Below are 20456 nucleotides of genomic sequence, written 5' to 3' on the forward strand. Positions count from 1 at the left end.
ATTCATAGGGCACATAGTGCAAGTTATACACACTAATAACCATTAAGGCCACGTTACACACAACGATATCGCTAGTGATCTCATTAGCAATGTGACACGCCAGATTGCAGATAAAATTTGCTGAGATCGCTCATGTGACCTCCGCATAAAAAACGACCTCTGAGCGATCTCGGAAAATCGTATGTGTGATCTGGCGTGTTACATCGTATAACTTGCACTATGCGCCCTATAAACGTGCTCGGATTTAGCTATAGTTATATGAACTTTAGAGTCAGTCTGCTGGGTTTTATATAGAACTAGCTATAGTACCCGGCTTTGCCGTGATAGTAACTGTCCCTCTGTCTCGCTCCTAGTCTCTGTCTGTCTGTCTCTGTGTGTCTGTCTCTGGTGGTCTGTATCAGTCTCTCTGTCTGTCTCTATCTCTGTGTCTGTTTCTTTCTATCTCTGTTTCTTTCTCTCTCTATCTGTGTCTTTCTCTCTCTATCTCTGTAGCTGTCTGTCTCTCTCTGTCTGTCAGTCTCTTTCCCTGTCTGTCTCTCTCTGTCTGTCGGTCTCTTTCCCCGTCTTTCTCTTTCCCCATCTGTCTCTTTCCCCGTCTATCTCTTTCCTCATCTGTCTCTTTCCTCGTCTGTCTCGTTCCTCATCTGTCTTGTTCCCAGTCTGTCTTGTTCCAGGTCTGTCTTGTTCCAGGTCTGTCTCGTTCCAGGTCTCTCGTTCCAGGTCTGTTTTGTTCCAGGTCTGTCTCATTCCAGGTCTGTCTCTTACCCTGTCTGTCTCTTTCCACGTCTGTTTCTTTCCACGTGTGTTTCTTTCCACGTCTGTCTCTTTCCACGTCTGTCTCTGTCTCTTTCCGTCTCTTTACTTGTCTCTTTCCCTGTCTCTTTACTTGTCTCTGTATCTTTCCCTGTCTCTTTCTTGTTTCTGTCTCTTTCCCTGTCTCTTTCCCTGTCTGTTTCTTTCCCTATCTGTCTCTGTTTGTCTCTTTCTCTGTCTGCCTGTCTCTTTCATTGTCTGTCTGCCTCTGTCTGTCTCTGTCTGTCTCGTTGACTATGTCTCTCTGTCTCTTTCTGTCTCTCTCTATCCATCTCCCCACCGACATCTTATTACCTCATACATAAGCTTCTTATACTAACAATTTATTTTATTCCTATAGCAAACAATTACAGCTCCTATTAATAATCTGCAACTCGCAGCTCCATTGACTTTAATGGATGCAGGTTTTTTTGGAGAGTAACTGTAAAGCGTGGGGTTAAATTTTCCCGTCAAAACATGGTCTATGACGATCCCTGAGTCACATGGGATGTCTGTGCAAAATTTTGTGATTGTAAATGCGACGGTGCGGATATTTTTAACAGACATACACACACACATATACACATACATACATACATACACTCAGCTTTATATATTAAATGGAGCCCTGCCCATGGCTCCCAGCAGTGAGCTAATTACCTACCAGCTCCCTGCAGCAAAACAAAAGTTAAAAACAAAGAGGAACCTGTATCAGTCATCTGAAAATTAGACACCTACATGTTGCCATAGTCCAATAGTAGCATTACTGCATCGCCACCTAATGGCCAGGGCAGGAGTTACAGCAGCATGTTAAGACAGATGTGACACTCTGCTGTTCCTTGTAGATCAAGGAAAAAAGAGGACATGATATAGTGAATTCACTCTGTATATTGGATCACTTGGGATGGTCAACTATTCTCATATGAAACCCATATATTTTGAGTGTGATAATTTCATATTTGATTGAGAAAATAACCTATAGAATTAGAGACGGCAATTTTTTGGGCTCTATTGGAATTCAGAACATTTTATGGCTTTTTGGGTTTTAAATACCAACAAATATGGAAGAAGACTTCATTAACCCATTCACGAACTAGGACATATATGTACGTCCCGGGTCACCTCCCCCTGGTTATAGCAGGCTCCCGCAGTGAGCCCACAGTTATTCCCACACATGTCTGCTGATCTGATCAGCAGACATGTGCGGCTAACAGGCTCAGGTGTATCTCTGATTCACCCGCACCTGTTATCCCCTTAGATCACGGTGTCAAACTGTACTATTGGAAATTAGTTATTTTCAGCAGGTTAAATGCTAATTTTGCGTTTTTCTCTTGAGCTTTGAATAATATAACAAATAAAGTATTAATACAATGCCTAAAATTTTATGAACAATACAAAAAGTAGCATAATTTGAGGAGTTATACCAAGGAGCCAAAAATTCCATGTACATTATTGGTCTCATCAGCTTTGTGACCCCTGGTAAATGTTGACACCAACACTGTGGTGTTATTATTGGATAGTTTTCCATTGTTTGTACTGATAGTTATTGCCCAAGTCAAAACCTTTCTACTTCTCTATATGTTTGATTTATTGCTATTGCCATTTTCCGAACAGTCTGTTGGGACCTGAGGACCATCACCTTTATTTCACACACCTGCAATGCTGAGAGCTTTGGAGTCCATTATTCATTTTTAGGACTTCAGTGTTTTGAGACCACTATTCAATTTATGTCCCAACCAAGTCAAGGGAAATTCATTTTAAATTTGAAATTAAATATTAGATTTTCCCTCCAACTTTCTGGGTTCAATTCAACACAAAGGTGGAGATACGGAATGAAGGTTATAAACATGATAATGTAATAACCTAGGTTATATTAAGCTCTCTATATATTTATTTATAAACATTTTGTATTCTGATTCTATCAATGCAGAAATATCTATCTTTTGCAGGTACCTACATCTGCTTGTTCTGAAAGTTGTCATCCAGGATTTCGGAAGGTCTCTATTCGAGGACAACCTACCTGCTGCTTCCAATGCATCGCCTGTCCACAAGGAGAAATATGTAATCACACAGGTATTAGGATTTGAGAAGTCTGAGATCGGACAGAAGGGATTTGATTGGTGATGATGTTGTTTTGTAGTTCACAGGAAGTCAGAGACTTATTTCCTGTCCACACAGACTGACTTCCTGTCTACACAGACTGACTTCCTGTCCACACAAACTGACTTCCCATCTACACAGACAGACTTCCCATCTACACAGACTAACTCCCTGTCTACACAGACTGACTTCCCGCCTAGACAGACTGACTTCCCGTCTACACAGACTGACTTCCTGTCTACACAAACTGACTTCCTGTCTACACAAACTGACTTCTTGTCTACACACACTGACTTCCCGTCTACACAGACTGACTTCCCGTCTACACAGACTGACTTACCGTCTACACAGACTGACTCCCTGTCTACACAGACTGACTTCCCGTCTACATAGACTGACTTCCCGTATACACAGACTGACTTCCTGTCTACATAGAATGACTTCCTGTCTCCATAGACTGACTTCCTGTCTACACAAACTGACTTCCTGTCTACACAAACTGACTTCTTGTCTACACACATTGACTTCCCGTCTACACAGACTGACTTCCTGTCCACACAAACTGACTTCCCGTCTACACAGACAGACTTCCTGTCTACACAGACTGACTTCCCATCTACACAGATTGACTTCCCGTCTACACAGACTGACTTCCTGTGTACACACACTGACTTCCCGACTACACAGAAAGACTTTCCATCTACACAGACTGACTTCCTGTCTACACACACTGACTTCCCGTCTACACAGACAGACTTCCTGTCTACACAGACTGAACACGTCTATACAGACTGACTTCCTGTCTACACAGACTGACTTCCCGTCTACACAGACTGACATCCTGTCTACACAGACTGACTTCCCGTCTACACAGACTGACTTCCCGTCTACACAGACTGACTTCCTGTCTACACAAACTGACTACCTGTCAACACAGACTGACTTCCCGTCTACACACACTGACTTCCCGACTACACAGACAGACTTCCCGTCTACACAGACTGACTTCCTGTCTACACACACTGACTTCCCGTCTACACAGACAGACTTCCTGTCTACACAGACTGAACACGTCTATACAGACTGACTTCCTGTCTACACAGACTGACTTCCCGTCTACACAGACTGACATCCTGTCTACACAGACTGACTTCCCGTCTACACAGACTGACTTCCCGTCTACACAGACTGACTTCCTGTCTACACAAACTGACTACCTGTCAACACAGACTGACTTCCCGTCTACACAGACTGACTTCCTGTCTACACAGACTGACTTCCCGTCTACACAGACTGACATCCTGTCTACACAGACTGACTTCTTGTCCACACAAACTGACTTCTTGTCTACACAAACTGACTTCCCGTCTACACAGACTGACTTCCTGTCTACACAAACTGACTTCCTGTCTACACATATTGACTTCCTGTCCACACAAGAGAGAACATGTACTAGATAGTTAGCCAGAATGGAAAACACATGACACAGCTGTCCATGATCAAAGCTTCAAAATGTATGCAGAGGAGGAGAGTTCAGCTAAAATGTTAGACTATTTCTGGTCTCAGGGGAAATCTATTCTCCTTGCGGAGACTGACAAACCAATCTGGCTGTCAGTGGTGAGGAGTCTTATAGCTGCAATGCTCCTCTGGGAAATATTCAAGACAATTAGACTATTTCTGGTAAATTATCATTATATACTGTATACAGGAAAAGGGCTTGAGTGCTATCTAAAAACAACATGGTATGAAAAGAAGAAGACAGCACAATGTAGAGCTCTCTGGTAGTAAACACAGCTCAGACACCTATAAGCATATATTTTTCATAGAATCATGGAATCAAAGAATGGTAAAGTTGGAAGGGACCTCAAGGGCCATCGGGTCCAACCCCCTGCGAGTGCAGGTTTTCCTAAGCCATCCCAGCTATATGTTGATCCAGCTTCCGCGTGAAGATATCCATTGATGGAGAGCTTACTACCTCCCATGGTAGCCTGTTCCACTCCTTGACTGCCCTTTTTTTAAAAAAATATAATAATAAGCCCAAAATTTTAAAGGTACAAATTTTGTTTTTATTTTTTGCTATAATACATTTTCTTCATGTGTTTGGACCTCATGGTGATTGAGGACAGTAGTTTTGCTCTGGAGTCTATGTTTTCTCTGTAATATGTTATATTTCCCCCAAATAAGATGAGTAGCTCTGAAGCACACACTCCTTCAGCAGAGGATATGCCATATGTTCCATACGTATATTCCGAATTCCATATGTTCTTAATTTTAAAGGTCAAATTATTGAGTCCCAAAAATTCAATAAAAAAGAATGATGTTGTAACATTTATGTAGGTTTTCCACTGTAACAGATTGTAAGGATGTGTAATATACATGCATACAGATCTACATTAGTAACTTTCCTATTGAGATGGGATCTGCAAACTGTATAGTTATATAATCCCCCGTGATGGGCATGCGTGATCACCATCAAAGTACTCAGGCATGCATGGTACTCGATTGAGTACCGCGGGTGTACAAGTGCTATGCTTGAATTCCCTCCCCAAATGTTTTGCAGCTGTTTTTCAGTTACTAAACACGTGCGGATTCCCAGCCAATCACGGTAATGCCATAATCATGTTGGCTACCGGCATTACTGGGATAGTCCAGCTGCATCTCGTCATTAGTTCAATATAAGATCAGGCCATGTTCCGCACACTCTACCCCAGAAACAGTGTAACGAGAGAGCTGCTGGAGAAGGAATAGTGTATTAAATTGATGGCATATAGGCAGTAAAAATTCTATTATAGTCCTTGCTGTTGAACCCTAAAACTAAAAATCCTTTTCAGGGCTACATCTATTGGATTCCCTATTTATACTGCTCTTAGCTGCATTTAGTGTAGGAAGAGTTGCTGATAGAAGGGATAGAGCATTAATTTAGTATTAGAGATATACAGGCAGGAATTATTGCCTTACAGTCCTTGCTTCTACAATGTAAACCCAAAATTCCATTTCAGTCCTAAATTTATTCTATTCTGTCCTTGTTAATACCGCTCTAAACTGAATTTAGCATAGGGAGAGTTGCTGGAGAAGGGATAGTGTATTAGTTTAGCATTAAAGGCATATAGGCAGTAAAAATTGCCTTACAGTCCTTGCTGCTACAACATTAATCCAAATTCCTTTTCAGTCATACATCTATTCTGTTTGATCAAAACAAAATTCCAAACAAGCATGGCTTTGGAAAATGCCATACAAAATAATTAACATGATATATACAGAGCATAACTCCGGAACAATTAATGAAATGCAGGAAAAAATGGAGTAAAAAAATGCACATCAGTAAACATTGTTCAATAGAAAATTACAAATGTTTATTAATAACAATAATAAAATGACAATCCACAACCATAGAACAACCAATGTCCATATTTAACAGTAAGTGATCCATATATAGCAATACATAGATAAGGCAAAGGACGCAAATAAAATAAATGGACCATAAATACAGTCACATGATAATACTAAATACCCCGTAGAGAGTAAAAGGGGAACAATCTGATCAAAGGTCAAAAAAATTATTATAGGTACACCAAAACATTACAGCAGCAAACCTTAACTAGCATCATGGAGGTTCAAGCAAAGGGACAATATGACCAAATAACCGTCTATGATTAATCAAATATGACCAAGTAAATGCAGAGAATCCCCGTGCATACTAACCAATTAGGTATAAATATGTTGCGGTGTACAAAAAATAGTTGACCATGATCAGATATACATCACCCATATACTCACAGTGTTGGGTAGTCAGAGGACAAAGGTTATCCAAAGCAAAAGAAGACAGGAGACCTAACGTACGTTTCACTCCTTAAAAATAGCCAAATGCATGGCTTCCTCAGACGTCACAACCACAACATTGAACATTGTTTACTGATGTGCATTTTTTTTACTCCATTTTCTCCTGCATTTCATCTATTCTATTTGAGTCTATTAATTCCGCTCTTAGCTGCATACATGTTGGACGCGTTGCTGGTGCTAGCAGAGTTGTGGGCCAGGTAAAACTGGGCCAGGTGCGGCAGCACAAGAAACCTGCTCAACTATGAGAGACATCACCTTATTGTCCTACTTTGAAGGAGGGCGTGGGACACTACTGTTAAAGCCAGAAGAATGCAAACAGGTGGTGGGTTGGATGGTAGATAATGCTTCCAATCTGCTTCCCCTCAGCAACCTGTTTTTCACAAGGTCCAGTCTCATTAGTCAAGAGTCTGGACCGCATAATACTTACCCCTTCCTCCTACTATGGCAAATCCCAGGAGACAAGTGATACCACAATGGGACAGTCTGAGGAGCTGTTTACATTTATGTGAATTAATTCTGGTCTTCCACCCTGCATATTTCAAGAGGGACATGAGAAGATCATATGCAGTGATGCCCAACTACAGTATTTGAGCAGCCACGGTCAGAAGACAATGGTGGTGATCAGCAATTTCTGTCTCAAGAGGTGGACAATGATGAGACACAGTTGCCCTCAAGTCATGTTGCTAAGTCAGGAGGAGTAGGAGGAGCAGATGTGGAGGATGATAATGTGGATGCTGAAGTCACTGATCCAATCTGGGAAGTAGGCATGCAGAGCAAAAACAGCTATGCCAAAGAGGAGGGATTTGCAGCACCGTAACCGAAAGGTAGAATCAGTGGGGTGGCCAAAGCACACACGTAGCAAATTCACAGGCCAAGAGTTATGTGTTCTCCAGTCTGGTGCGTTTTTTCAGAAAGTTTGGACAATAAAAAAAATGGTAATTTGCAACCTGTGCAGTGCCAAGATGAGTATTTACCTAACCACTACCAGCCTGACCACCACCAGCATGCTCAGGCACATATCATCAAAGCAATGGAATAGGTGAGCCAAATTCCCGGGTCCACAATCAGTGTCTGCAGGTGCCACCATTGTGTCATCCCCTGTTCTGATGATTGCCGATCCCCTGTACAGGACACAGGCACAGATACATCCCGCCCTGCACCTGTTGTTGTACATTTGCAAGAACCATCAATGACCATGACCGGTTCTTTCTCCCAATGCAGCATGCAGCCATCCCTACCTCAGGCCTTAAAACGCAAAAGGAAATACCCAGCCACCCACCCAAAGACACAAGCAATAAATGTCACATTTCCAGACTACTTGTCCTGGAAATGTTGCCTTTAAGTCATGTGGACACTGAGGCTTCCTGCAAGCTCATGACGGCATCCATCTCCAACTCAGTGTTTCAGTGTGCAGCCCCCCGGTCCTTCCAGTGGATGGCTCAAGGGTCTCCAGACCCGGGGGTCTCGCGGACACGTTGAATAAAAGGGGGGACGTAGATGTACGGGCTATGCCGTATTAGGTTCGTGACGCCACCCACTGTGTGTGGAGAGGTGGGACACCACCGCTGCTGTTATAGGGCACCCGGGGGAGATGTAGTAGCAGATGGATGTTACCCCTCCATGGGTAGGGATGGTTGCCCCGGGACCCAGTGTCTTTATGCAGGGCTAGCGATGGCAAGGGCCAGTGCGCCAGAATTTGCAGGGGGATATTTGGTTACTCACAGTAAATGAACAACACAAGTATTTTGGTAAACCAAGGTGTTGGTGGCCGGCCGCCGCGGCCAGTTGCATTTGGGTCCCTCACCCAGGCTGGTGGTCACTGTCCTTTTCCTCTGCACTGGTTTGTGTGTGGTGGACTTCCTAGTCTGAAACTCAGGAGTCCGCTCCCGGCTGGATGTGGCCAAAGGAGCCGTGCCCGCAGACGCTGGCCCATGGGATCTATGGGCCCTGGTGGTGACCTCCTATCCCTATCGGTGGGCTGTTGTCTTCTATGAGGGACTTTGGGTGGGACAGGACCTCTAGTCCTGGCCTCAATCAGTTAATTAACCAGGCCGCTGGTTTCCGGTCCTGGCTTCAGGGTCCGAGTACCCCCTCTGTGCTACGGTTTCCGGGTCGGTTCCCCTGTGTCGGTACCGGCAGGCTACAACCCTGTCCACCTCGGTTCTGCCGAGCCGTCTTCCCGTCTCCTGCTGATGGAGACCACCGTCTGCCTCCTAGCAAAGGCACCAGGGCTCCAACCCTGGTACCGTTCAACTTGAACCTCCTCTGCTGGAGCTACACCTAGCTCCAGAACACACTCCTCTCAACTTCAACTACTGAACTGATCTGTTTGTTTTCCCGCCCCGGACTGTCTAGACCCTGGGGTGAGCGTGTCCAACTGCCTTGTCCCACCCACTGGTATGCCTATCTTTCCCTAAGGGGGGGTGACTAGGGTTTCAGGTTGGCTGTGTGTTACCTGTGTGAGGGAAGGTGTTATGCGGGGCTTATCTGTGCCTACCTGCTTTTGCCAGGGCATCACATCAGCAGTTTCCGAAAACCTAACCAGATTTGCCTGAGCTATTTGTGAACATACGCCAAAAGTGCACCCATTCCTGCAAGTCAGCTACAGCTTCCAGCAGTCTGGCAGTGCTTGCAAGTGCCAGCTCACTCACTAATGAGTGATATGATCATGCTCTGGAATTTCACATTACACATGTTGGTAATGCTGTAGGAGTAGCAGAGGGCAGTATTTGTATACCAGTCACAACATGCCATTGTTATTCTGGTCAGCCTCCACACATAAGAACCAATGAATGGCCATTGGCCATGGATGTCTGACATTTGTGAGGTTTTCCAAAATTTTGAGGAATCAACTAAGATGGTGAGCGGCGATTACCCCATAATCATTTTAACCATTCCGCTTCTGTTTCTACTGAAATGAGATCACCTCTGAGACGTCTTTTTTCTAAGCTAAAAAAATGCCACTTTTACAAACTCTCATCATTCCATCCCTTGTAATGATCTAGCTGTTGCCTTTGAATGTATGAATATCCAGTTTAAAATATGGAACCCAAACTTGAATCCCATATTCCAAATGTGGCCTTAAAGGCTGCTTTACATGCTGCGACATTGTTACTGATATCGCTAGCGTGCGTACCCACCCCCATCATTTGTGCGACACGGGCAAATCGTTGCCCGTGGCGCACAAAATTGTGCGGACCCGTCACATGGACTTACCTGCCTAGCAACGTCGCTCTGACCGGCGTACCACCTCCTTTCTAAGGGGGCGATTCGTGCGGCGTCACAGCGACGTCACTAAGCGACTGCCTAATAGAAGCGGAGGGGTGGAGATGAGCGGGACATAACATCCCGCCCACCTCCTTCATTCCGCATTGCCGGCGGCCGCAGATAAGGTGAGGTTCCTCGTTCCTGCGGTGTCACACGGAGCGATGTGTGCTGCTGCAGGAACGACGAATAACATCGTACAAGCAGCAGCAACGATAATTGGGAATAGGGGGGCATGTCAACGATTAGCGATTTTAAATGTTTTTGCGGCGATTTAAAATCGCTCATAGGTGTCACACGCAACTACATCGCTAAAGCGGCTGGATGTGCGTCACAAATTCCGTGACCCCAACGAGATCGCTTGAGCGATGTCGTAGCGTGTAAATCGGCCTTTACAAGGGATTCATACAGGGATAAATTGTTGGAATCACGGGATCTAATCTCTCTTTTTATACACCCTAAATCTTGTTTGCTTTTGCAGCTGCTGCTTGACATTGAGTGCTGCTGCTCAGTTACTTGTAACCAGAATCCCCAAGGCCTTCTCCTGTTCTGTAGTCCCGAGTTTACTTCCATTTAATGTATACGCAGTTATAGGATTACTCAGTCCTAGGTGCATTACTTTACATTTATTAACATTAAACCTCATTTAACAAGTATCTGCCCATTTCGATATCTTATCCAGATCATTTTGTAATATTGTACTATCAAGGTCAGTTTTTAATATTCCACATAGTTTGGTGTCATCAGCAAAGTCTGACACTTTAATATCAATCCCATCCACAAGGTCATTACTAAAAAGATTCAAAAGAATCGGTCCTAGCACAGATCCCTGCGGTCCCCACTGCTTCCAGTACAGATCCCTGTGGTCCTCACTGCTCCCAGTACAGATCCTAGAGGTCCCCACTACTCCTAGTACAGATCCATGTGGTCCCCACTACTCCCAGTACAGAGCCCTGCGGTTCCCACTGCTCCCAGTACAGATCCCTGTGGTACCCACTACTCCCAGTGCAGATCCCTGCGGTCCCCACTGCTCCCAGTACAGATCCCTGCGGCACCCCACTGCTGACTATGGCCCATTTAGAGAATGTTCCATTTATGACTACTCTTTGTTTCCTATCTTTTAGCCAATTCCTTACCCAGTTGCATATAGTTTCCTCTAGTCCCAGCTTCTGGAGCTTTAGTATAAGGCTATTATGTGGTACAGTATCAAATGCCTTTCCAAAGTCTAAATAAATCACATCAGCTGCATTACCAATATCCAGGTTTGCACTTACCCCCTCATAGAACCCCAACAGGTTGGTTAGACACTACTTATCTTTCATGAATCCATGCTGTCTGTCAGTTATTATATTATTTTCTGCAATATATTTTTGCATGTCATCCCTTATAATGCCCTCAAAAACTTTGCATTCTACTGATGCCAGACTTACCGGACGGTAGTTGCCTGGATCTACCCTCTTACCTTTCTTAAATATCTGTACCATGTGAGCCATTCTCCAATCCTGGGGCACCAACCCTGTTACAAGAGAGTCTAAGGCTATGTGCGCACGTTGCGTACAAGCCCTGCAGAAATTTCTGCAGCGATCTGAAGAGCACATGTGCGCTTTAGATCGCTGCAGAAATGTCCGTAGTGAGCGCCGATTCCATGCGCTCTGCCTGCAGCTCCTGCCATAGACCGTGCAGGAGCTGCCGGCAAAGCGCAGGAAAGAAGTGACATGTCACTTCTTTTTGCGCAGCACTTCGGCAGTAGCCGAAGCGCTGCGCTCTTAAACGCCACGTGCGCACGGCCCCTGCACAGTCTCCATAGACTGTGCAGGGGACGCAGGACGCATGCAGTTACGCTGCGCTACAAAGCGCAGCGTAACTGCATGTTTTTACGCGACGTGCGCACATAGCCTAAGGCTGTGTGCACACGATGCGTTTTTTACCGCGGAAACGCTGCGTTTTGAACCGCAGCGTTTCAGTGGCAAATTGCATGCGTTCAGCTTTCCCAGCAAAGTGTATGGGAAAGCTGAAAAATCAGTGCACATGCTGCGTTTCTTTCCGCAGCGTTTTGGATGCCAAAAATCTGTGCGGAAAGAAAAGCAGCATGTCACTTCTTTTGTGCGTTGTGGCTGCGTTCTCTCCCCCATTGAAATCAATGATGTGGGGTCAGAACGCAGCCACAACGCATGGACCTGCTTTTTTGTTGCGGTCCGCGGCCTTTGTCGGCACGCCAGAACGCAGGCATTTACCTGGAAGTGAGGTCAAGAGGCTTCCTGTTGACCTCACTTCCTGGCAAAGCCCCCGGTGTCGCCAAAGTGCCCGCCCCGACCCCCCTCCCGAAAATCCAACATGGCCGCGCGCACAGTAGCGCACCGGCCGCCCTGCTCCTATGATTTCTGTCGCATGTGCAATAACACATGCGACAGAAAACTGTTCCCCAGGCCCTGCCCGTTCACCCCCTATTCCCCCCGGTGTCATACATACCTGTCCGGTCGCAGCGCTGATCCCCTGCGGCCCCCTCCTCCTTCACAGTGCACGCTGGCCGGTCACATGTGCAGATCAGCTGACAGCCAGCACTGTGTTCAGTGTGAGCTGTGCTGGCTGCTCGCACTCTGCAGCTGTGACCCGGGGAGAGTGGGTGCAGATTTTTGCACCCACTCTCCTCAAATGGAGGGTCTGCCCTCCTAGAAAATGGGGGATACGTTTCCTGAACGTGCCCCCATATTCTAGAAGGTCCAGAGGCGACGTGGGACATCCATATGGATTTCTGCGGACCCATTTTTTTTTATTAAATTGGAGAACAAGGGAATGATTTGGGGAGTGTTTTTTCTAATAAAACATTTTTTATTGTCTTTTTTTGCTTTTGTTTTCTGTCAATTAGTTATGTCGGGTGTCTGATAGACGCCGTGACATCACTAATTGCTGGGCTTGATGCCAGGTGACATTATACATCTGGTATCAACCCCATTTATTACCCCGTTAGCCAACGCACCAGGGCGCGGGATGAGTTGGGGCGAAGCGCCAGGATTGGCGCATCTAATGGATGCGCCACTTCTGGGGCGGCTGCGGCCTGCTATTTTTAGGCTGGGAAGAGTCCAATAACCATGGCTCTTCCCACCCTGAGAATACCAGACCCCAGCTGTCAGCTTCACCTTGGCTGGTGATCTAATTTGGGGGGACCCCACGTTATTTTTTTTTTTATTCTTTATTTATAAATAAAAAAAAAAACATGGGGAGCCCTCCAAATTGATCACCAGCCAAGATGAAGCTGCCAGCTGTGGTTTGCAGGCTACAGCTGTCTGCTTTACCCTGACTGGCTATCAAAAATAGGGGGGACCCCACGCCATTTTTTTCATTTTTTTTTTTATTGGATAAATACTAAGCTAGGCACCCTTTAGTGCCACATGAAAGGTACTAAAGGTGCCAGCTTAGAATATGCAGGCGGGGGTAGGACGTTCTATATATTTGACATCCCTTCATCCATTGACGCTTTTTAGGCTGTGTGTCCACAATCAGGGTTTGCAGCGTTATGGGCGCTGAGTGTTTTCCCTGCGTCCATAACGCTGCGTTGTGCAGTAGAAGCACAGTGGAAGGATTTTTGGAGATCCCATGCCCACTGTGCTTCTTTTCTCCGCAGCATAAACTGACCGGTAGCGTGGCTTCCCGAGCCTCAGCATGTCAATTTATGCTGCGGAGACGAGAGTGTTCTCTGCAGGTAGCATAGAGCTCCACAGCAGCCTGAACCCAAATCGTGGGCATGGGCAGCTGCAGGAAGGCTGGCACTGTGTACTAGACGCCGTGTCGCTGGATCATGGCCACATAGCCTTAGGCCCCTTTCACACGTCAGTGATTCTGGTACGTTTGTGCTTTTTTTTAAACGTACCAGGATCACTGACATACGCAGACCCATTATAATGAATGGGTCTGCTCACACGTCAGTGATTTTTCACTGCACGTGTCTCCATGCGGCGTACCCGCGTGTGCGTGATTGCCGCACGGAGACATGTCCATTTTTTTCTGGCATCACTGATGTCCCACGGACCACGCAGTGGTGTGATCCGTGAAACACGTGCCAGAAAAAAACGTGCTTTTAAAATAAAAAACATTTTTACTCACCCGGCTCCAGCGATGTCCTCTGCAGCCCGTCCTCCCTGTTCCTTCTGTGCCGGCTCATTATTGTCGCGCATATTCATGATGCACGACACAGCCGACCCGGAAGCAGCTGCTGCGGGGGTCAGCGCCGGCCGGATGCTGCACCGCGGGAGCGATCAGCACCATGGAGAGCGGGAGCGGGTGCAGGTGAGTTAATCTCTAAGTGCAATCACGGGCCACGGAGAACGGAGCCCGGATTGCACTTAGACAACCCACGTGTGCCATGATTCACGGCACACGGAGGGACATGTGCGTGTTTTACACGCCAGTGAAAAACGTCAGTGTTTTTCACTGACATGTGAAGCGGGCCTAAAAGTGAGAATATTGTTGCTACAGCAACATTTTGGGTGAAGTAGCTGTGGATTCAAAATGCTTAATATACTCCTGAATAAAATCCTTGATGGGTGCAGATTCCAAAATGGGGTCACTTGTGGGGGTTTTCTGACGTATAGGTACCTAAGGGGCTTGGTGCGCGAAGTTTATTTCAACTTTTCCAAAATTCAAATGGTGCTCCTTCCATTCCAAGCCCTCCCATTTATCCAAACAGAATGTGGAGAAGGAAATGACATCACAGGTTTTTTTTTCCAAAGGTCTGTGTTCAACCAACTTTATTATCACTGACAAGTCTTAAAAAACGCACCTAAAAAAACGCATGAAAAACGCATGAAAAACGCATGAAAAACGCATGCGTTTTCGATGCGTTGTTTCTCAAAAAGCATTGTTTACAATTCTCCCCTCTGCCAGAGGGTGCGTTTTTTTCCGCGCGGAAAAAAAAGCAACGTGTGCACATACCCTAAGAAGATAAAATACAGCTGAGCTCAGTTCCCTCAGCATCCATGGGTGAATGCCATGTCACCCAGTGAATCTATCAATATTTAATTTGTTCAGATGCAAATAAATACATATAAAAAGTGTTACTCCCTGGGGAGTTTGTTAGCTTATATGTAGAGATGAGCAAACTTGAAGTTCAAGGTTTGAGGTTGGGGTTCAGAAACCAACTTACAAAAAAACAAAGTTCAGGTTCAAAGTTCGAGTGAGTTACGAGTGCAAACCGCTCTAGCGAGCAGTGCTGTGCTTCAAGTCAGGTTCACAAACAGAGCCTTATCTAAGCTTTGAATGTCTCCTCCAAACCAAACTTCTAAAGGCTCGCTAATCTCTATTTATAAGTATCTGTATATAGAGAGTAATTGTAGACCCTCCATAGTCATAGCTGTGTATCCCTATGGTCTGCTTATAACAACATATATTGGTGAGCTCTACAACTAGTGGCCACTGAACAGCTGTCCTGGTGACAATCTGTCTGAGCTTTTTTCCCAGTTTTATTGCGCCAGACAAAATATGCATGCTGCAGCCACTCGGCAACCACTGCCTGGCTGCAGCTTTCACTTAAGATGGCCACCAGATGTTATTCCAGCAGACAAGTGGAGGACGCAGGAAATAGCAGTAATGAATAGTGCCATTTTGAGAGATTATTAGCACCATTTCTTCCCACCTCCCTAAGCCCATATTTAAGATATTGCCCCTCGCTGATATGTGGAAATTAATTCTACAATTCTTCTCAATTTCAGATTCAAACGATTGTGTGAAATGTCCATGGAATGAATGGCCAAATCTCCAGAAAACCAGATGCCTTCCAAAACACATAGACTTCCTTTCCTATGATGACCCACTGGGGGCAACTTTGGCTGGCACCTCGATATTTTCCTCCATCATTCCTAACTGCATACTACGGCTTTTTATCCAACATAAATCAACTCCCATAGTAAAAGCCAACAACTACGTCCTAAGTTGTCTTCTACTCGTTTCTTTGTCTTCTTGCTTCCTAAGCTCACTGGCTTTTATAGGTTTTCCCCAGACTGAGAAGTGTCTGCTACGTCAAGCTACTTTTGGACTGGTCTTCACCATCTGTGTTTCATGTATTTTGGCTAAAACTATCATGGTTATGTTTGCCTTTATGGCAACAAGACCAGGTAGTGTTATGAGGAGATGGACTCATCTGAGAGTGTCCTACACAATTATTTTTAGTTGTTCCATTCTACAATTTATCTTATGTGTCTCATGGTTGTCCTTAGCTCCACCATTTCCACAATACAACATAGAAAACCAGCCAATGCTCATTATGATTGAATGTAACGAAGGTTCACCCATTGCATTTTGGACCATGTTGGGTTACCTCTTTCTTCTCGCGATGACCAGTTTTATTGTGGCCTTCCTGGCTCGAAAACTTCCTGACAGCTTCAATGAAGCCCAATTTATTACTTTCAGTATGTTGGCCTTTCTCAGTGTCTGGATTTCTTACATCCCAGCCTCCCTGAGTGCCCAGGGCAAGTATACAGTGGCCATGGAAATATTTGCCATTTTGATATCTAGTTGGTCTTTAGTGCTCTGCATGTTCTTTCCAAAGTGCTTCATTATACTGTTCAGGCCTGATATGAACTCTAAAGGATATCTCATGAGAAGAGACAGAGACTGATAGAGAATCCATCGTAGATAACTCATAAGTGCTTAAATAGGTTGTCTCATGAGGATAACCACAGACTATAGGGTACTTTACACACAATGAGATCGCTAACGATATATCATCGGGGTCATGGTGTTCGTGACGCACATCTGGCGTCGTTAGCGATATCGTTGTGTGTGACTAAAAGGAGCGACGATCAATCATCGCAAAATCGTTAAAAATCGTTGATCATTGACGCGTCGCTCCATTTCATAACATCATTGGTGGTGCATGCCGCTGGTTGTTCGTCGTTCCTGCGGCATCACACATCGCTATGTGTGACACCGCAGGAACGACGAACATCTCATTACCTGCATCCACCGGCAATGAGCAAGGAAGGAGGTGGGCGGGATGTTCCGGCCGCTCATCTCCGCCCCTCCTCTGCTATTGGGTGTCCGCTTAGTCACGCTGCTGTGACGCCGAACGAACCGCACCCTTAAGGGAGAGATTGTTCGGTGTCTCCAGCGACGTCGCTAAGCAGGTATGTGCATGTGGCGCTGCCGTAGCGATATTGTTCGCTACGGCAGCGATTACCCCCATGAAGAAACAGCAACGTGGGCGATGTTGCAGCGTGTAAAGCACCCTTATGTGCCCAGTCAAAAAATATAGAGTTCAAGGACATCCATTTCTAAAAGGCAGAATCGATAGTCACTCTCTAGCATCAGTAAGAGATACAAATACATGGTGTATGTGGCTGTCCTTTCTAAAAAGGGGTGTTCTCAAGAGATGGATCTCACTGTATATGAACAGGAGAAACAAAAAAATGACCCTAAATCAGGGTTTAATGTTAAAATGATATATTTTGAAAAAAATTGACAATAGGATTTTTTATCTTTTATACTATGAATAGAGATGAGAAAACCGGCAGATGATCGGGCTTGGCTGGTCTGGCCTGGACTTAAAAAAAAACCTGGTTTGGGACCGGACTAGGGACCTGAACATCTGACTGGATGCCAAATCTCATATAAGTCAATGGGGACCCCAACATTGTACTGTAAAATGGTGGTAAAAGGGTTAGGGGGATTAGAGCAGGACAGTTATACTTACTGAGTATCATACGTGGCTGCAACACTGCTTCCAGGTCCACTCAATAACACTCATGCATATTCAATGTTTCCCCCACCTACCATCAGTCCCAGTGTATGTGATTGGTTACAGTCAGACCGCGACCCTATCCTGTGTGACAGTGTGTGTGATTGGTTGGAATCCAAAATGCTGTCTGCGTCCCTATAGTGGTGTAAAAATAAATAAATAAATTGGCATAGGGTCCCCCCATATTGTGAAACTCAGCGCAGATAAAGCAAACAGCTACAGGCTGCAGCCACTAGCCGTGTGTTTATCTTGGTTGTTTACTAAAATAAAAGGGACCCTGTACAGACTTTTTTTAAATTATTTAAATAAATAGTTTTTAAAAACAGTATGCAGTCCCCCCCCCCCCCAATTTTGATACCCAGCAATGATAAAGCCGACAACTGGGGGTTGGTATTCTCAAGCTGGGGAGGCCCATGGTTATTTGGACCCCCAGACAAAAAATAGAAGCCTGTAGCCACCAAGAATTGTGGAATCAATTTCAGGTGACAATTCTAAACTTTACCAGGCTCATCCCAATTGCCCTGGTGTGGTGGCAAACGGAGTAATATAAGGGGTTAAAGACAGCTCAGAGCTGCCAGTAAGCCTTAGATTAGTAATGGGAGGCTTTCATAAGACCCCCAATAATACTGTAAGTGAAAAGAAAGAAACACAAGCACCAAAAAAATCCTTTATTTGAAATAAATTACACAAAATCCCACCATCTTTCTTTAATTTGTTAACCCCAAACACCTAGGTCCATCATAATCTGTATGAAGTCACACAATGATCCCGAGTCTTCTACATGCTGAAGTCGCAGAGTGTGGGTACATTACAGAACATGATTGCACACTGTGGCTTCAAGGAGATACTGACTGAGCTGTAGTTGTGAGCAGTGACTTCTCTCAGTTTAACTGCGGTTACAGGTGAGAGGTTCCTACGGTAGCCAACCTGTGACCCCAGGAAAACTCACCTCAGCTGAACTGGTTGAACTTAGTTACCTCACCTCAGGTGTACTGAGTTCAATCAGACCTGCATCTCCTGGCAGAAAACCACGTTGTTTTTTTTTTTTGCCAAGAGATGCAGATTTCGTGCTAAAATTTAAACACCAAATTCCTGGTTTAGACGCTGTTTCGGTGCGGTTTCTATCAGGAGATGCAAATTTGGTACTGAAAAGTCTGCACCAGCATGCACACAGCTCTGTCAGGAGGAACTATCGAGGTCAGTACATGCTGCGGTGAGCGGTGATCACAGCCCGCATACTGCTTTGAGGCGGGTGTGCATCGGCAGCCCCCCCCATATTTAGATACCCAGCCAAGATAAAGCCTCACAGCTGAGGGTTGGTATCCTCAGGCTTTGGGAACCCCCAAGCCTAAAAATATCAGCCAGCAGTCGCCCAGAATTGCTGCATCCATGAGATGCGACAATCCTGGAGCTTTACCTCGCTCATCCTGAATGGCCTGGTGTGGTGGCAATCGGGGTGATAAGGAGTTAATGACAGCCCATAGCAGCCACAAAGTCCCAGATTAATCATGGAAGGCGTCTATGAGATACTCCCATGATTAATCTGTGAAAGAAAATAAAAGAAAAAGTGATAGAAAATAAACACAGACACCAAAATAATCCTTTGGAATAAAATACAAAAAAGCCCCCTCTTTCACCACTTTATTAACCCCCCCATACAGCCCTCAAGGTCCGACGTAATCCACACGAGGTCCCATGACAGTCCTGGCTTTGCTGCATCCGAGCCTGGAGAGACCGCAAACATATCTGATCTTTCCAGGCTCTGGGACATACTGACAAGAAGGACCCGGATGGCAGCAGTGACGTCACTCAGTTCATTGGCAGTCATACACGGTTTCCCACGGAATGACCTCTGGTGACCTGAACTACTCTGGCCTAAAGTGTGGGACCATCTCCCGCACCCTGCCAGTAGTTTAACAGTGACAGTGCCAGCATGGAGGTGCCCCGCTCTTCCCGGACAGCATTGTCAGTGTTAAAATGTGGAGCCTGTCCAGGTCACTACATGCTGCGGAGAGCAGTGATCAATAGCCCATTATCTGCTTTGAGGCAGGTGTGTGTCAGCAGCTCCTCCTGGCAGTGCACACAACTCTGCCAGGAGGAGCTATCCAGGTCACTACATGCTGCAGAGAGCGGTGATCACAGCCTGCCATCTGCTATGAGGCGGGTGTGTGTCAGCAGTTCCTCCTGGCAGTGCACAGAACTCTGCCAGGAGGAGCTATCGAGGTCACTACATGCTGCAGAGAGCGGTGATCACAGCCCGCCATCTGCTTTGAGACGGGTGTGTATCGGTAGCTCCTCCTGGCAGTGCACACAGCTCGCCACAGCATGTACTGACCTGGATAGCTCCTCCTGGCAGAGTTGTGTGCACTGCCAGGGGGAGCTGACGACACACACCCGCCTCAAAGCAGATGGCGGGCTGTGATCACCGCTCTCCACAGCATGTAGTGACCTAGATAGCTCCTTCTGGCAGAGTTGTGTGCACTGCCAGGAGGAGCTGCTGACACACACCTGCCTCAAAGCAGATAATGGGCTATTGATCACCGCTCTCCGCAGCATGTAGTGACCTGGATAGCTCCTCCTGGCAGAGTTGTGTGCACTGCCAGGAGGAGCTGCTGACACACACCCGCCTCATAGCAGATGGCAGGCTGTGATCACCGCTCTCCGCAGCATGTAGTGACCTGGATAGCTCCGACTGGCAGAGTTGTGTGCACTGCCAGGAGAAACTGCTGAC

General features: G+C 45.8%; 1 protein-coding gene across 1 annotated transcript in view; it reads left to right on the plus strand.

Moving 5' to 3' along the window:
- Positions 1 to 16606, plus strand: part of LOC142302813 (extracellular calcium-sensing receptor-like) — a 30339-nt gene extending 13733 nt beyond the window's left edge. The window contains exons 5-6 of the mRNA XM_075343923.1: positions 2742 to 2865; positions 15702 to 16606. Coding sequence (XP_075200038.1) covers positions 2742 to 2865; positions 15702 to 16606 — 1029 coding nt within the window. The remainder of the gene's footprint in view (positions 1 to 2741; positions 2866 to 15701) is intronic.
- The last annotated feature ends 3850 nt before the right edge of the window (positions 16607 to 20456 follow it).

Source organism: Anomaloglossus baeobatrachus, chromosome 4 (genome assembly GCF_048569485.1).
Source record: "Anomaloglossus baeobatrachus isolate aAnoBae1 chromosome 4, aAnoBae1.hap1, whole genome shotgun sequence".
Taxonomy (NCBI): domain Eukaryota; kingdom Metazoa; phylum Chordata; class Amphibia; order Anura; family Aromobatidae; genus Anomaloglossus; species Anomaloglossus baeobatrachus.